The sequence below is a fragment of the Salvelinus namaycush genome, chromosome 3 (genome assembly GCF_016432855.1).
Source record: "Salvelinus namaycush isolate Seneca chromosome 3, SaNama_1.0, whole genome shotgun sequence".
Taxonomy (NCBI): domain Eukaryota; kingdom Metazoa; phylum Chordata; class Actinopteri; order Salmoniformes; family Salmonidae; genus Salvelinus; species Salvelinus namaycush.
The window spans coordinates 90,683,581-90,698,354 of NC_052309.1; the positions used below are offsets into that span (position 1 = coordinate 90,683,581).

Consider the following 14,774-nt stretch of genomic DNA (forward strand, 5'->3'; position numbering starts at 1 on the left):
CTGATGAAATGCTCTATGAAGGCTGAAGTGGGACATTTTAAACATACAGGCTGATGAAATGCTCTATAAAGGCTGAAGTGGGACATTTTAAACATACAGGCTGATGAAATGCTCTATGAAGGCTGAAGTGGGACATTTTAAATATACAGGCTGATGAAATGCTCTATGAAGGCTGAAGTGGGACATTTTAAATATACAGGCTGATGAAATGCTCTATGAAGGCTGAAGTGGGACATTTTAAATATACAGGCTGATGAAATGCTCTATGAAGGCTGAAGTGGGACATTTTAAATATACAGACTGATGAAATGCTCTATGAAGGCTGAAGTGGGACATTTTAAATATACAGGCTGATGAAATGCTCTATGAAGGCTGAAGTGGGACATTTTAAACATACAGGCTGATGAAATGCTCTATGAAGGCTGAAGTGGGACATTTTAAATATACAGGCTGATGAAATGGAATTGAGGGGGGTTTTGGCTGAGCCACTCCCTCTCTCTCTAGCCCGGTAACTCTCTCTCTCTCTAACCCGGTAACTCACTGTCCCTCTCTCTCTAGCCCGGTAACTCTCTCTCTAGCCCGGTAACTCTCTCTCTCTAACCCGGTAACTCTCTCTCTCTAACCCGGTAACTCTCTCTCTCTCTCTAGCCCGGTAACTCTCTCTCTCTCTCTCTAGCCCGGTAACTCACTGTCTCTCTCTCTAACCCGGTAACTCACTGTCTCTCTCTCTAACCCGGTAACTCACTGTCTCTCTCTCTAACCCGGTAACTCACTGTCTCTCTCTCTAACCCGGTAACTCACTGTCTCTCTCTCTAACCCGGTAACTCACTGTCTCTCTCTCTAACCCGGTAACTCACTGTCTCTCTCTCTAACCCGGTAACTCACTGTCTCTCTCTCTAACCCGGTAACTCACTGTCTCTCTCTCTAACCCGGTAACTCACTGTCTCTCTCTCTAACCCGGTAACTCACTGTCTCTCTCTCTAACCCAGTAACTCACTGTCTCTCTCTCTAACCCAGTAACTCACTGTCTCTCTCTCTAACCCAGTAACTCACTGTCTCTCTCTCTAACCCAGTAACTCACTGTCTCTCTCTCTAACCCAGTAACTCACTGTCTCTCTCTCTAACCCAGTAACTCACTGTCTCTCTCTCTAACCCAGTAACTCACTGTCTCTCTCTCTAACCCAGTAACTCACTGTCTCTCTCTCTAACCCAGTAACTCACTGTCTCTCTCTCTAACCCAGTAACTCACTGTCTCTCTCTCTAACCCAGTAACTCACTGTCTCTCTCTCTAACCCAGTAACTCACTGTCTCTCTCTCTCTAGCCCGGTAACTCTCTCTCTCTCTAGCCCGGTAACTCACTGTCTCTCTCTCTAGCCCGGTAACTCACTGTCTCTCTCTCTAGCCCGGTAACTCACTGTCTCTCTCTCTAGCCCGGTAACTCACTGTCTCTCTCTCTAACCCAGTAACTCACTGTCTCTCTCTCTAACCCAGTAACTCACTGTCTCGCTCTCTAACCCAGTAACTCACTGTCTCTCTCTCTAACCCAGTAACTCACTGTCTCTCTCTCTAACCCAGTAACTCACTGTCTCTCTCTCTAACCCAGTAACTCACTGTCTCTCTCTCTAACCCAGAAACTCACTGTCTCTCTCTCTAACCCGGTAACTCACTGTCTCTCTCTCTAACCCGGTAACTCACTGTCTCTCTCTCTAACCCAGTAACTCACTGTCTCTCTCTCTAACCCAGTAACTCACTGTCTCTCTCTCTAACCCAGTAACTCACTGTCTCTCTCTCTCTAGCCCGGTAACTCTCTCTCTCTAGCCCGGTAACTCACTGTCTCTCTCTCTAGCCCGGTAACTCACTGTCTCTCTCTCTAGCCCGGTAACTCACTGTCTCTCTCTCTAGCCCGGTAACTCACTGTCTCTCTCTCTAGCCCGGTAACTCACTGTCTCTCTCTCTAACCCAGTAACTCACTGTCTCTCTCTCTAACCCAGTAACTCACTGTCTCTCTCTCTAACCCAGTAACTCACTGTCTCTCTCTCTCTAGCCCGGTAACTCTCTCTCTCTAGCCCGGTAACTCACTGTCTCTCTCTCTAGCCCGGTAACTCACTGTCTCTCTCTCTAGCCCGGTAACTCACTGTCTCTCTCTCTAGCCCGGTAACTCACTGTCTCTCTCTCTAGCCCGGTAACTCACTGTCTCTCTCTCTAACCCGGTAACTCTCTCTAGCCCGGTAACTCTCTCTAGCCCGGTAACTCTCTCTCTCTCTAGCCCGGTAACTCTCTCTCTCTCTAGCCCGGTAACTCTCTCTCTCTCTAGCCCGGTAACTAACTGTCTCTCTCTCTCTAGCCCGGTAACTAACTGTCTCTCTCTCTAGCCCGGTAACTCACTGTCTCTCTCTCTCTCTAGCCCGGTAACTCACTGTCTCTCTCTAGCCCGGTAACTCACTGTCTCTCTCTAGCCCGGTAACTCACTGTCTCTTTCTCTCTAGCCCGGTAACTCTCTCTCTCTCTAGCCCGGTAACTCTCTCTCTCTCTAGCCCGGTAACTCTCTCTCTCTAGCCCGGTAACTAACTGTCTCTCTCTCTCTAGCCCGGTAACTAACTGTCTCTCTCTCTCTAGCCCGGTAACTCACTGTCTCTCTCTCTCTCTAGCCCGGTAACTCACTGTCTCTCTCTCTCTCTAGCCCGGTAACTCACTGTCTCTCTCTCTCTCTAGCCCGCTAACTCTCTCTCTAGCTCGGTAACTCGCTGTCTCTCTCTCTAGCCCGGTAACTCGCTGTCTCTCTCTCTAGCCCGGTAACTCACTGTCTCTCTCTCTAGCCCGGTAACTCACTGTCTCTCTCTCTAGCCCGGTAACTCACTGTCTCTCTCTCTAGCCCGGTAACTCACTGTCTCTCTCTCTAGCCCGGTAACTCACTGTCTCTCTCTCTAGCCCGGTAACTCACTGTCTCTCTCTAGCCCGGTAACTAACTAACTAACACCCTCTCTCGGTAACTCTCTCTAGCCCGGTAACACACACTCTCTCTCTAGCCCGGTAACACACACTCTCTCTCTAGCCCGGTAACACACACTCTCTCTCTAGCCCGGTAACACTCTCTCTCTCTCTCTCTCTCTCTAGCCCGGTAACACACACACTCTCTCGGTAACTTTCTCTCTCTCTCTCTAGCCCGGTAACTCACTTGTTGAGCAGCTCGTGGCAGGGCTCACACACACGCACTTCCTTCTCGATGCCAAACTTGGGGATGGTGGAGTACTTGGAGGAACACTTCCCACAGAAGATCTGACCACAGGCTCTGCAGTGGTGCTGCAACAGGAGGGAGAGAATGTCAGACAGAGAAGATCTGACCACAGGCTCTGCAGTGGTGCTGCAACAGGAGGGAGAGAATGTCAGACAGAGAAGATCTGACCACAGGCTCTGCAGTGATGCTGCAACAGGAGGGAGAGAATGTCAGACAGAGAAGATCTGACCACAGGCTCTACAGTGATGCTGCAACAGGAGGGAGAGAATGTCAGACAGACAGACAGAATAATCTAAACAGATACAAAGTCATATCATTCTCCCCCTTTTACTTACACAATGTGTTACTGGAGGAGGAAGGAAAGAACACATTTCCACACAAACCACTGCTGTTGTTGGTCTGTCCCCTCCTGCCCGTCCATCCACCAGTTGGTCTGTCCCCTCCTGCCCGTCCATCCGCCAGTCGGTCTGTCCCCTCCTGCCCGTCCATCCGCCAGTTGGTCTGTCCCCTCCTGCCCGTCCATCCGCCAGTTGGTCTGTCCCCTCCTGCCCGTCCATCCACCAGTTGGTCTGTCCCCTCCTGCCCGTCCATCCACCAGTTGGTCTGTCCCCTCCTGCCCGTCCATCCGCCAGTCCGTCATTCCGCCAGTCCGTCATTCCGCCAGTCCGTCATTCCGCCAGTCCGTCAGTCCGCCAGTCCGTCATTCCGCCAGTCCGCCAGTCCGCCAGTCCGTCATTCCGCCAGTCCGTCATTCCGCCAGTCCGTCATTCCGCCAGTCCGTCATTCCGCCAGTCCGTCATTCCGCCAGTCCGCCAGTCCGCCAGTCCGTCATTCCGCCAGTCCGTCAGTCCGCCAGTCCGCCAGTCAGTCATTCCGCCAGTCAGTCATTCCGCCAGTCCGTCATTCCGCCAGTCCGTCATTCCGCCAGTCTGCCGTGTTGTCTTACCTTTCTAGTCATCACTCCAAACTGAACGCGGCAGCGATGACACTCCTCTGCATCCACCCAATCTGGAGCCTGGACACACAGAGAGACATCAGAGATCCTCCTAACAAGCGGAGAACATTCAGTAGTAAGGACGTATCAAACCAGAACAACATCAGTGAGAGAAAGACTCTTACTCTCTCTGCAGCAAACATGGCATCACTCTCCTTGAACTCTGGAAACACGTGACCTGGAACAACAGGAGATACAGGATGTCCAACAATATAGGATAAAGGTTGATGAATACAAGTTGAATATTTACTGTGACACTACTCAATTCTGTTTGCTGTGTGTTAGTGACTGTGTGTCTGAATCCCAGATCATAGCCAACCTCCCTATGGAAAACCTGAGGACACCTGAGAGGAGGGGATGAGAGCAAAATGCCAAAGAGCTGCCACTATGTTTCTTCCACCGAGCCAATCTTCTCAGGTCTTCAGGAGTGTCAAGGGGGCTAGGGGCTGATCTGGGGTCTGACTTACCCTCCACCTTCATGATCTGGTACGTGTCCTGAACCACCTTGTATTTGGGCTCGTTGCGGAAGGCGTGGGCCCAGGCCTGGATCAGGTAAAGGATCTTATTCCTCACGTTGGGCTCCGTCTGTTTCAAGGGGCAACACATCACCACTCACTGAGTTACAGTACAGATACACTGTAATACATCACCAATCACTGAGTTAGTCACAGTACAGATACACTGTAATACATCACCACTCACTGAGTTACAGTACAGATACACTGTAATACATCACCACTCACTGAGTTAGTCACAGTACAGATACACTGTAATACATCACCACTCACTGAGTTACAGTACAGATACACTGTAATACATCACCACTCACTGAGTTACAGTACAGATACACTGTAATACATCACCACTCACTGAGTTACAGTACAGATACACTGTAATACATCACCACTCACTGAGTTAGTCACAGTACAGATACACTGTAATACATCACCACTCACTGAGTACAACTTCACAAGTACACCTTTTATAGACAGATGAACTGCATTTAAAAACGCTACTCTATATTAAGTACAAAAAATAATAATAAATTGGGCACCTCAGTCCCCTTACAAACACAACACTTCCCCAAAAATAGAAGACAATACTAAGCTATACTATAATAATAATAATACGATATGAATACATCTAGACTGAAACAAGGTTCTAACCTGGCTAGAGAGACTTGTTTTACCAGACCAACAAGTCTCTAGAGAAATACTTCAAACTAAAAGTTTTCCTTTAGTTCTTTTCCCCATAAATAATCCCATTCCAGACGTCACTTCAGAGACTAAACGTTCAGAGTGTTGTCTTGCTGTGTTCTCTCACAGAGAGGTGGGAAGCTGGGAAGTTCCTCAGTCTGTCTGAATCAGCGTGTGACCAAGCTATGACATCACCATCAGGAAGTCAACAGAAGGTCACCTGACAAGGGTGGGGAGCCAATCAAAAGACTGCAATGTCATGCTGTATAGTGTATCCAAATGAACTGTTCCAAGAGGGTGCACCCTTAACATACCATTCACAATCAGATAGATATGCGTGGTGTAGAACAGATACTGTTCCTAGGCCATCATTGAAAATAAGAATTTGTTCTTAACTGACTTGCCTAGTTAAATAAAGGTTTAATAAAAAATTAAATAAAAAAAAGAGACTGATTTCAGTTTTATTCATAAAATGTATATCTTATTCTGAACATTGCAGATAGAAATGCATTATGTAGAACATACAATTGACAGTCCTGTAAGGAATCGTGTCAACTCCACTCATTAGGCTACATTTCTATGTGGAAAACTGAATGACCTCTGGCCAGCTCCCAGGCTGTCAGACTACAGCAGACTTGGGTTCAAATACTATTTGAAAATCATTTCAAAGACTTGATCAGGGCTTGATTTAGCTCACCTGGAACAATGGAACCAATAGAATAGTCTGAAAACGGCAAACCCTGTAGATTCCGGCATTCCAGACAGGTTTAAGCAAAACACCAGAAATATTTGAAAGACTTCTAACCCTATTTGAACCCAGGTCTGCAGTTCACTACAGCACCAGTGGGTGATTATCAGGCTAAGACGCAGGGTTGAAAGGTCATAAGGATTGGAGTCAGCAGCACAAGGCTCAGACATATCCCCCAGACAGATCACACGGTGTGTGTGAAAACTAGTACAAACTGTAGCTGGCCATGAAGCTGATTTCAGTATAGAGGGACCATGAATACGTCTGCTATCTAGACACGTTGGAGAAAGCAGAGCGAGAGGTGTCTGCTGTGTTATTACAGCTGTTCTGGTGTGCTGTGATCGCCATGGTTACGTCCCAAACGGCACCCTATTCCCTACATAGTGCACTTCTTTATACCAGAGTCCTATATGGGCCCTGGTCAAAAGGAGCGCACTAGGGAACAGGGTGTAATTTGGGAAGCAAGCCCATGTCAGCTGACTGGGTCACGGCCTAGTCCTCCTTTACCCAACTAAACCACAAGAGCTCCAGAGCCAGGGAGGGCATTCCTTCCACAAGGAGCGGGGTGAAGTTTCCTCTAGGTTCAGATCTAGGGTCAGCTTCCCCTCCCCCACTCCAAACCTTAACCATTAGTGGGGGGGAATGCAAAACTGACCCAAGATCAGTGTCTAGGGAGAACGTCACCCTTGTCCACAAGAAACCCTCACGTGATTGGATTAGTACTTCAGTGCTGCAGCCTAAAACTCCCAGTTCCTACACTGAGATCTGAATAAGTTGTATCTTGTAAAACTGACAGCCGACATAAAACCAAGACATTCCTTTTTCTGGTCTAAATTGAAATGCTAACATTTTTTTATTATTCTAATGTGTAGTTTGATTCCTGTCCCTTCATTCTCTTGGATCAGCACAAACATAACTGTTCCTGCATCCTCTTGGCTCACCACAAACATAAATGTCCCTGTCCCTTCATCCTCTTGGCTCAGCACAAACATAACTGTTCCTGCATCCTCTTGGCTCAGCACAAACATAACTGTTCCTGCATCCTCTTGGCTCACCACAAACATAACTGTTCCTGTCCCTTCATCCTCTTGGCTCAGCACAAACATAACTGTTCCTGTCCCTTCATCCTCTTGGCTCAGCACAAACATTACTGTTCCTGCATCCTCTTGGCTCAGCACAAACATTACTGTTCCTGCATCCTCTTGGCTCACCACAAACATAACTGTTCCTGTCCCTTCATCCTCTTGGCTCAGCACAAACATAAATGTTCCTGTCCCTTCATCCTCTTGACTCAGCACAAACATAACTGTTCCTGTCCCTTCATCCTCTTGACTCAGCACAAACATAACTGTTCCTGTCCCTTCATCCTCTTGGCTCAGCACAAACATAACTGTTCCTGCATCCTCTTGGCTCACCACAAACATAACTGTTCCTGTCCCTTCATCCTCTTGGCTCAGCACAAACATAACTGTTCCTGTCCCTTCATCCTCTTGGCTCAGCACAAACATAACTGTTCCTGTCCCTTCATCCTCTTGACTCAGCACAAACATAACTGTTCCTGTCCCTTCATCCTCTTGACTCAGCACAAACATAACTGTTCCTGTCCCTTCATTCTCTTGGCTCAGCACAAACATAACTGTTCCTGTCCCTTCATCCTCTTGGCTCACAACAAACATAACTGTTCCTGTCCCTTCATCCTCTTGGCTCACAACAAACATAACTGTTCCTGTCCCTTCATCCTCTTGACTCAGCACAAACATAACTGTTCCTGTCCCTTCATTCTCTTGGCTCAGCACAAACATAACTGTTCCTGTCCCTTCATCCTCTTGGCTCACCACAAACACAACTGTTCCTGTCCCTTCATTATCTTGGCTCACCACAAACATAACTGTTCCTGTCCCTTCATCCTCTTGGCTCAGCACAAACGTAACTGTTCCTGTCCCTTCATCCTCTTGGCTCAGCACAAACATAACTGTTCCTGCATCCTCTTGGCTCACCACAAACATAACTGTTCCTGTCCCTTCATCCTCTTGGCTCACCACAAACATAACTGTTCCTGCATCCTCTTGGCTCAGCACAAACATAACTGTTCCTGTCCCTTCATCCTCTTGGCTCAGCACAAACATAACTGTTCCTGCATCCTCTTGGCTCACCACAAACATAACTGTTCCTGTCCCTTCATCCTCTTGGCTCACCACAAACATAACTGTTCCTGTCCCTTCATCCTCTTGGCTCACCACAAACATAACTGTTCCTGTCCCTTCATCCTCTTGGCTCACCACAAACATAACTGTTCCTGTCCCTTCATCCTCTTGGCTCACCACAAACATAACTGTTCCTGTCCCTTCATCCTCTTGGCTCACCACAAACATAACTGTTCCTGTCCCTTCATCCTCTTGGCTCAGCACAAACATAACTGTTCCTGTCCCTTCATCCTCTTGGCTCAGCACAAACATAACTGTTCCTGTCCCTTCATTCTCTTGGCTCAGCACAAACATTAATGTTCCTGTCCCTTCATCCTCTTGGCTCACCACAAACATAACTGTTCCTGTCCCTTCATCCTCTTAGCTCACCACAAACATAACTGTTCCTGTCCCTTCATCCTCTTGGCTCAGCACAAACATAACTGTTCCTGTCCCTTCATCCTCTTGGCTCACCACAAACATAACTGTTCCTGTCCCTTCATCCTCTTGGCTCACCACAAACATAACTGTTCCTGTCCCTTCATCCTCTTGACTCACCACAAACATAACTGTTCCTGTCCCTTCATTCTCTTGGCTCAGCACAAACATTGATGTTCCTGTCCCTTCATTCTCTTGGCTCACCACAAACATAACTGTTCCTGTCCCTTCATCCTCTTGGCTCAGCACAAACATAACTGTTCCTGTCCCTTCATCCTCTTGGCTCAGCACAAACATTAATGTTCCTGTCCCTTCATCCTCTTGGCTCAGCACAAACATTAATGTTCCTGTCCCTTCATCCTCTTGGCTCAGCACAAACATTAATGTTCCTGTCCCTTCATTCTCTTGGCTCAGCACAAACACAACTGTTCCTGTCCCTTCATCCTCTTGGCTCAGCACAAACATAACTGTTCCTGTCCCTTCATCCTCTTGACTCACCACAAACATAACTGTTCCTGTCCCTTCATTCTCTTGGCTCAGCACAAACATGAATGTTCCTGTCCCTTCATCCTCTTGGCTCAGCACAAACATAAATGTTCCTGTCCCTTTATTCTCTTGGCTCACCACAAACATAACTGTTCCTGTCCCTTCATCCTCTTGGCTCAGCACAAACATAACTGTTCCTGTCCCTTCATCCTCTTGGCTCACCACAAACATAACTGTTCCTGTCCCTTCATCCTCTTGGCTCACCACAAACATAACTGTTCCTGTCCCTTCATCCTCTTGGCTCAGCACAAACATAACTGTTCCTGTCCCTTCATCCTCTTGGCTCAGCACAAACATAACTGTTCCTGTCCCTTCATCCTCTTGGCTCACCACAAACATAACTGTTCCTGTCCCTTCATCCTCTTGACTCACCACAAACATAACTGTTCCTGTCCCTTCATCCTCTTGGCTCAGCACAAACATAACTGTTCCTGTCCCTTCATCCTCTTGGCTCACCACAAACATAACTGTTCCTGTCCCTTCATCCTCTTGGCTCACCACAAACATAACTGTTCCTGTCCCTTCATCCTCTTGACTCAGCACAAACATAACTGCTCCTGTCCCTTCATCCTCTTGGCTCACCACAAACATAACTGTTCCTGTCCCTTCATCCTCTTGGCTCAGCACAAACATAACTGTTCCTGTCCCTTCATCCTCTTGGCTCAGCACAAACATAAATGTCCCTGTCCCTTCATCCTCTTGGCTCACCACAAACATTAATGTTCCTGTCCCTTCATCCTCTTGGCTCACCACAAACATTAATGTCCCTGTCCCTGTCCCTTCATCCTCTTGGCTCACCACAAACATAACTGTTCCTGTCCCTTCATCCTCTTGGCTCACCACAAACATAACTGGCCCTATGAGAGCTGTCTGAATGGAAGTAACCCAAGGAGGAGATTGATGGGATGTCGGCCTGTAGAAGACCACAGCAGACTAGTCCCCTCTACAGTAACACTCCTATACAACATGGAGGAGATTGATGGGATGTAGGCCTGTAGAAGACCACAGCAGACTAGTCCACTCTACAGTAACACTCCTATACAACAAGGAGTGGAGGTAAAGGTAAGGACATGACACCATTAGACCTGACTCCATCACTTGTTTTAAGGAATGACCCATCAGAATGGGGTCACCCAGGTCTCAATGAAGCTTCCCTGGAGTGGAACTGAGCAAGTGGAGAGTGGGAGGGTGAGAGAGAGAAACATCTGAGTAACCTGCTTAAAATGATTTGGCTTCGGTTGGTTTCAAATTGAAACTTTTGGTGTAAGAGGCCCTTGATGTGGACCTGTGAGCCTGTGTGTCCCACCTGGAAAAGAATCAAAGTGAAAGACTGCTATGATGCTAAGAAAGATGGAGCATGGCAGGGGTGAATGGAAGGTGTAGAGGAGGTGGAGGAGGTGGAGAGGGGGTGGTGTAGAGGGGGTGGTGTAGAGGGGGTGGTGTAGAGGGGGTGGTGTAGAGGGGGTGGTGTAGAGGGGGTGGTGTAGAGGGGGTGGAGGAGGTGGAGAGGGGGTGGTGTAGAGGAGGTGAAGGAGGTGTAGAGGAGGTGGTGTAGAGGGGGTGGAGGAGGTGGTGTAGAGGGGGTGGAGGAGGTGGTGTAGAGGGGGTGAATGGAATGTGTAGAGGAGGTGGTGTAGAGGGGGTGGTGTAGAGGGGGAGGTATAGAGGGGGTGGAGGAGGTGTGGAGGGGGTGGTGTAGAGGGGGTGGAGGAGGTGTAGAGGGGGTGGTGTAGAGGGGGTGGAGGAGGTGTAGAGGGGGTAGTGTAGAGGGGGTGGAGGAGGTGGTGTAGAGGGGGTAGTGTAGAGGAGGTGAAGGAGGTGTAGAGGGGGTAAATCAAGACAGGGTCACCTTCAGTAGATCCTTCAGCTCCTCCATGGTGGTTTTACAGGCCACCTCATCATGGACCGTCTGCCCACAGTTCTTCACTACTGACTCCAACACCTGACAGGTAGAAGAAACACTCATAATCACACTTCACAACACAGGGGTCTAATTCTTCCGATTAAGCCTCACGTCAGACTTTTTACTATGGAACTGGACTATCACCTTGGAGACACCGACAGCGTCATTACGCAAAATGTTACGCAGCATCATCTGGATAGGTGTGCAACAAAAGTTCAACATTCACCTTCTGCTACCATTTCTGTCAAGCCGTCTACACATACAGTTTGACGCTTACGTTCAATAAATCCAACGTATGCACCACAGAACGCACTGCCACTGCAATGCAATGCTGCAAGGCAAACGCAGCGTTCCATTGGAAACGAATGTACCTCTGGTGTACCAAAATGGAATCGAGGCATATAAATCTGGATATCATTTCCATTTATTATTCAAAACATCTGAACATGGCCCAATTTGAATAATTGATCAAGCCATCCTTTAAGCAGCACTAGAAGGTTATCATTGTGTCATTACAAGCGGTTCAGCGTAGATCCACGCAGCATTGGTCAGTCTAGTAACCCACCTCAAGACCATAGAGGGCCACATGTGGGTTCTTATCCATCAGCTTCTTCTTAATGGCTCCGATGGCATACTTCGCCCTGCAGGAGGAGAAAGACTTTGATCAGATCAGACACACGTCTATCGTGTGGAGAAACATGGGGCTAGTTCCAATTATTTTCAAATGGTTCCTTCCTTCCTAGGCCTCGTCATGGAAACAATTAAGGACCTCTCCACTGCAATTATCCAATCACAGAGATTAGGCTAGTGATTACCAGAAGGAAGGAAGGATTGTAAGTATTTGATCAGGGCTGTGGTGTACTCAGCACTCTACTACTCACTGTGTGTCTCCTTGACGGATGAGATCACAGATCTGCAGGATGGACTCCCAGTCTGTCTCCAGCAGCAGCTGACTGGTGGCTTTATCTGCAGACAGAGAGGAGAGGGTTCACTGTCTCACATGTCTTTCATTCAACATCATCATAAACATGTACGTCATTCAGCAGACAACGTTATCTGACTTACAGCCAGTGCATTCACCTTAAAATAGCTAGGTGGGACAACCACATTTCACAGTCGTAGCAAGTACACTTTTCCTCAATAAAGTAGTTATCAGCTAAGTGAGTGTAGGTAAGAAAAGAGAAGTGTAAGGGTCTTTTAACCAGGGTGGATAAGACTAAACCTTACACCTGAAAGCATAGGCTATTTCTCTAAACAGTAGAGTTGTGCGTTTGCTTGTGAGCAGGTGATATTGATTCATGTGACTAGGGCCTATTCAAAATCATTAATGACTGAGAAAGCAGCCTTTCACACATCACATTTGAATTCAGAGTTTAGACCACAATATGAACATGTCCAGGCATGGCGTGTGGGCCTATACAAATGTAACTGATCATATTATACGCTCACTGGAGGTATGAAACAGAGGATTTCTCCATTCAGTAAATGATGGGGGTGGGGTAGGCCTAGTTAGTGATTAATAGTGAGTGGATCAAGGTACGTTGTTATGGAATGCATTTCTACACAGTAACTAACTAGCTTGCGGCTGTTGCAAAACTAAACGGAAACGTCGGTGACCGGGAATGAGCCTGTATGTTATGTTATGATTGACACAAACCTTCGGCCTTTTCTGTTGACCAGTTTATTATGTGTTGGCCAGTTTTTTTATGCCAACACAGGGCTCAACAATAGGCACTGGCACCCTCAATAACATCAGAGCACTGGAAGCAATCTACTCATGATTACAGTTGTCAGCGAGTTGTCTAAACTGTTTTGGGGTTTAAGTTAGTCTATGATGAGGCTGATAAGAAAATATGTCTGGTGACGTTGTCTGGCGCAGTGGGGTGAGCTGGATAGATAGCCAACTAAGCTACTACTAGCAAAAGAGCTAATATAGCTAGAACAACTAGCTAGCTAGATGGCAAATAATGAAAGTTATGCAAATTACAAAAACAATGATTTATGTCTGACGGTCAGGGATATCCAACAAAACAAATATGTTTGTATTTAGGATTTTATGTCGGGAAAATCGGGGCGCAGCGAACCCACACAACATCCTCTGATTGCGTTGCTAGCATGCTAGCTAGCCAAGCTAACCTAGGCTTGACACTTTCCGGGTAATTTACAGAGCAAAATGCAAGCATAGTTTTTGGTAGATTAAATGACATGTTATTGATAAGCAGTTAAACTGCAATGCTCGATAGAAAAGACGATTCTCGATTAGAGGCCTCGGCCTATCGTCGAACTGAACACAGACAATGCCAATTTTAGCTAGGTAACTAGCTAATGTTAGAAGGGCTGTGTCACAGCCCCACACGACTGCCAAAACAATACGCAAAAACAATCACCGGTGTAAAATGTTAAGATACTCATATCTTACCAAGAAGCCTCTCAAATGTTCCACCACCCTTTCCCATGGCTGATCCAATGACTCAGGCTAGCTGACGAGACGTAATTTTTTGGTCAATCAAAAATTATTTTGACACATCCACTGTAAAGATCGCTAGCCAGCTGCAAAGTTATTGCTACTTCCTACTTCCCGTGTCGGGTTTAGAAACTCTGTGGTTCGGTGAAGTCCGTCTATTCCTAAAAGTATTGCGACGTTGCCCCCTAGAGTCTGAAGAGGTGAGTGTACAGGGGGTCATTGTTGTGTACAGTTTATTCAAGTGGACATGGGTTCCATAACATTACGTTTGACAGAGGAACATGTATGACGGTGCAACAAGCTAGCCCTACTGGCTACTCAATCAATCCCAAACGATGGCGGTTTTCTGATCAGTTGGTTCGCCTAAATTCTACTCAGTTAGATAAAGTGAAATATAGGGAGACATTTAATTTAGAGAACAAATCAGAGCCCCATCACAGTCTACCTATGTGAGCCAATTTAATTGACATGAAATTGTTCAAGAGAAGAGAGGGAACATTATGTGTTGGTGGGTGGTGGAGCTGCAACCTTCTATGTGTCTAGGCCACAGGAGGTTGGTGGCACTTTAACTTGGGTGGACTGGTAGCAAATACATAAAACACATGGTTTCCATGTGGTTGATGCCATTCCATTTGCGCAATTCCGGCCATTATTATGAGCCATCCTTCCGTCAGCAGCCTCCTGTGGTATAGGCCTACGTCATCAAGTGTGATCAGGCCCTATCCAGCCATCTATCCATTCCATCACATTGTTATGAGGAATAATGGGAACTGCCTTGCTATATTTCATCACACTCTCCTCCTCCCTACACTGGTATACATAGGTCTACTTAGGTCATAGATGAGTACATAGAAGCAGAATGCATAGAACGACCCACCCCATTCAAGTCAATGATGGCATAATGGGGGGACTGGCAGCCAATGTGAGAGTCCCCATGAGTTTACCAGTCAAATTGCCAGGGTTAGAGGTTCCAAGCCCTTTTCTGTGGATTATATTTCTATGTATGAGTCACTACCTGGCACTCATAACACTGGAGGCCATTGTTGTGGCTGTGATCCTGATGCTCC

The 14,774-nt window shown here is 47.1% G+C and overlaps 1 protein-coding gene across 11 annotated transcripts in view; it reads right to left on the bottom strand.

Moving 5' to 3' along the window:
* Positions 1–13,828, bottom strand: part of LOC120042122 (hepatocyte growth factor-regulated tyrosine kinase substrate-like) — a 30,268-nt gene extending 16,440 nt beyond the window's left edge. For 10 of the 11 annotated variants that reach the window (XR_005476042.1, XM_038987034.1, XM_038987027.1 and 7 more), the window contains exons 1-8: positions 13,663–13,828; positions 12,125–12,209; positions 11,809–11,884; positions 11,190–11,282; positions 4,697–4,814; positions 4,355–4,407; positions 4,182–4,250; positions 3,176–3,300 (exon numbers count right to left, since the gene is read on the bottom strand). Coding sequence is in view for 10 of the 11 variants with exons in the window: in XM_038987034.1 (XP_038842962.1) it covers positions 3,176–3,300; positions 4,182–4,250; positions 4,355–4,407; positions 4,697–4,814; positions 11,190–11,282; positions 11,809–11,884; positions 12,125–12,209; positions 13,663–13,699 (656 nt within the window). In the remaining variant the exon portion in view is untranslated. Of the gene's footprint in view, positions 1–3,175; positions 3,301–3,570; positions 3,942–4,181; positions 4,251–4,354; positions 4,408–4,696; positions 4,815–11,189; positions 11,283–11,808; positions 11,885–12,124; positions 12,210–13,662 lie in introns of those variants that run through there. The other variant, XM_038987042.1, reaches the window with a different exon arrangement.
* Positions 13,829–14,774: the final 946 nt, after the last annotated feature.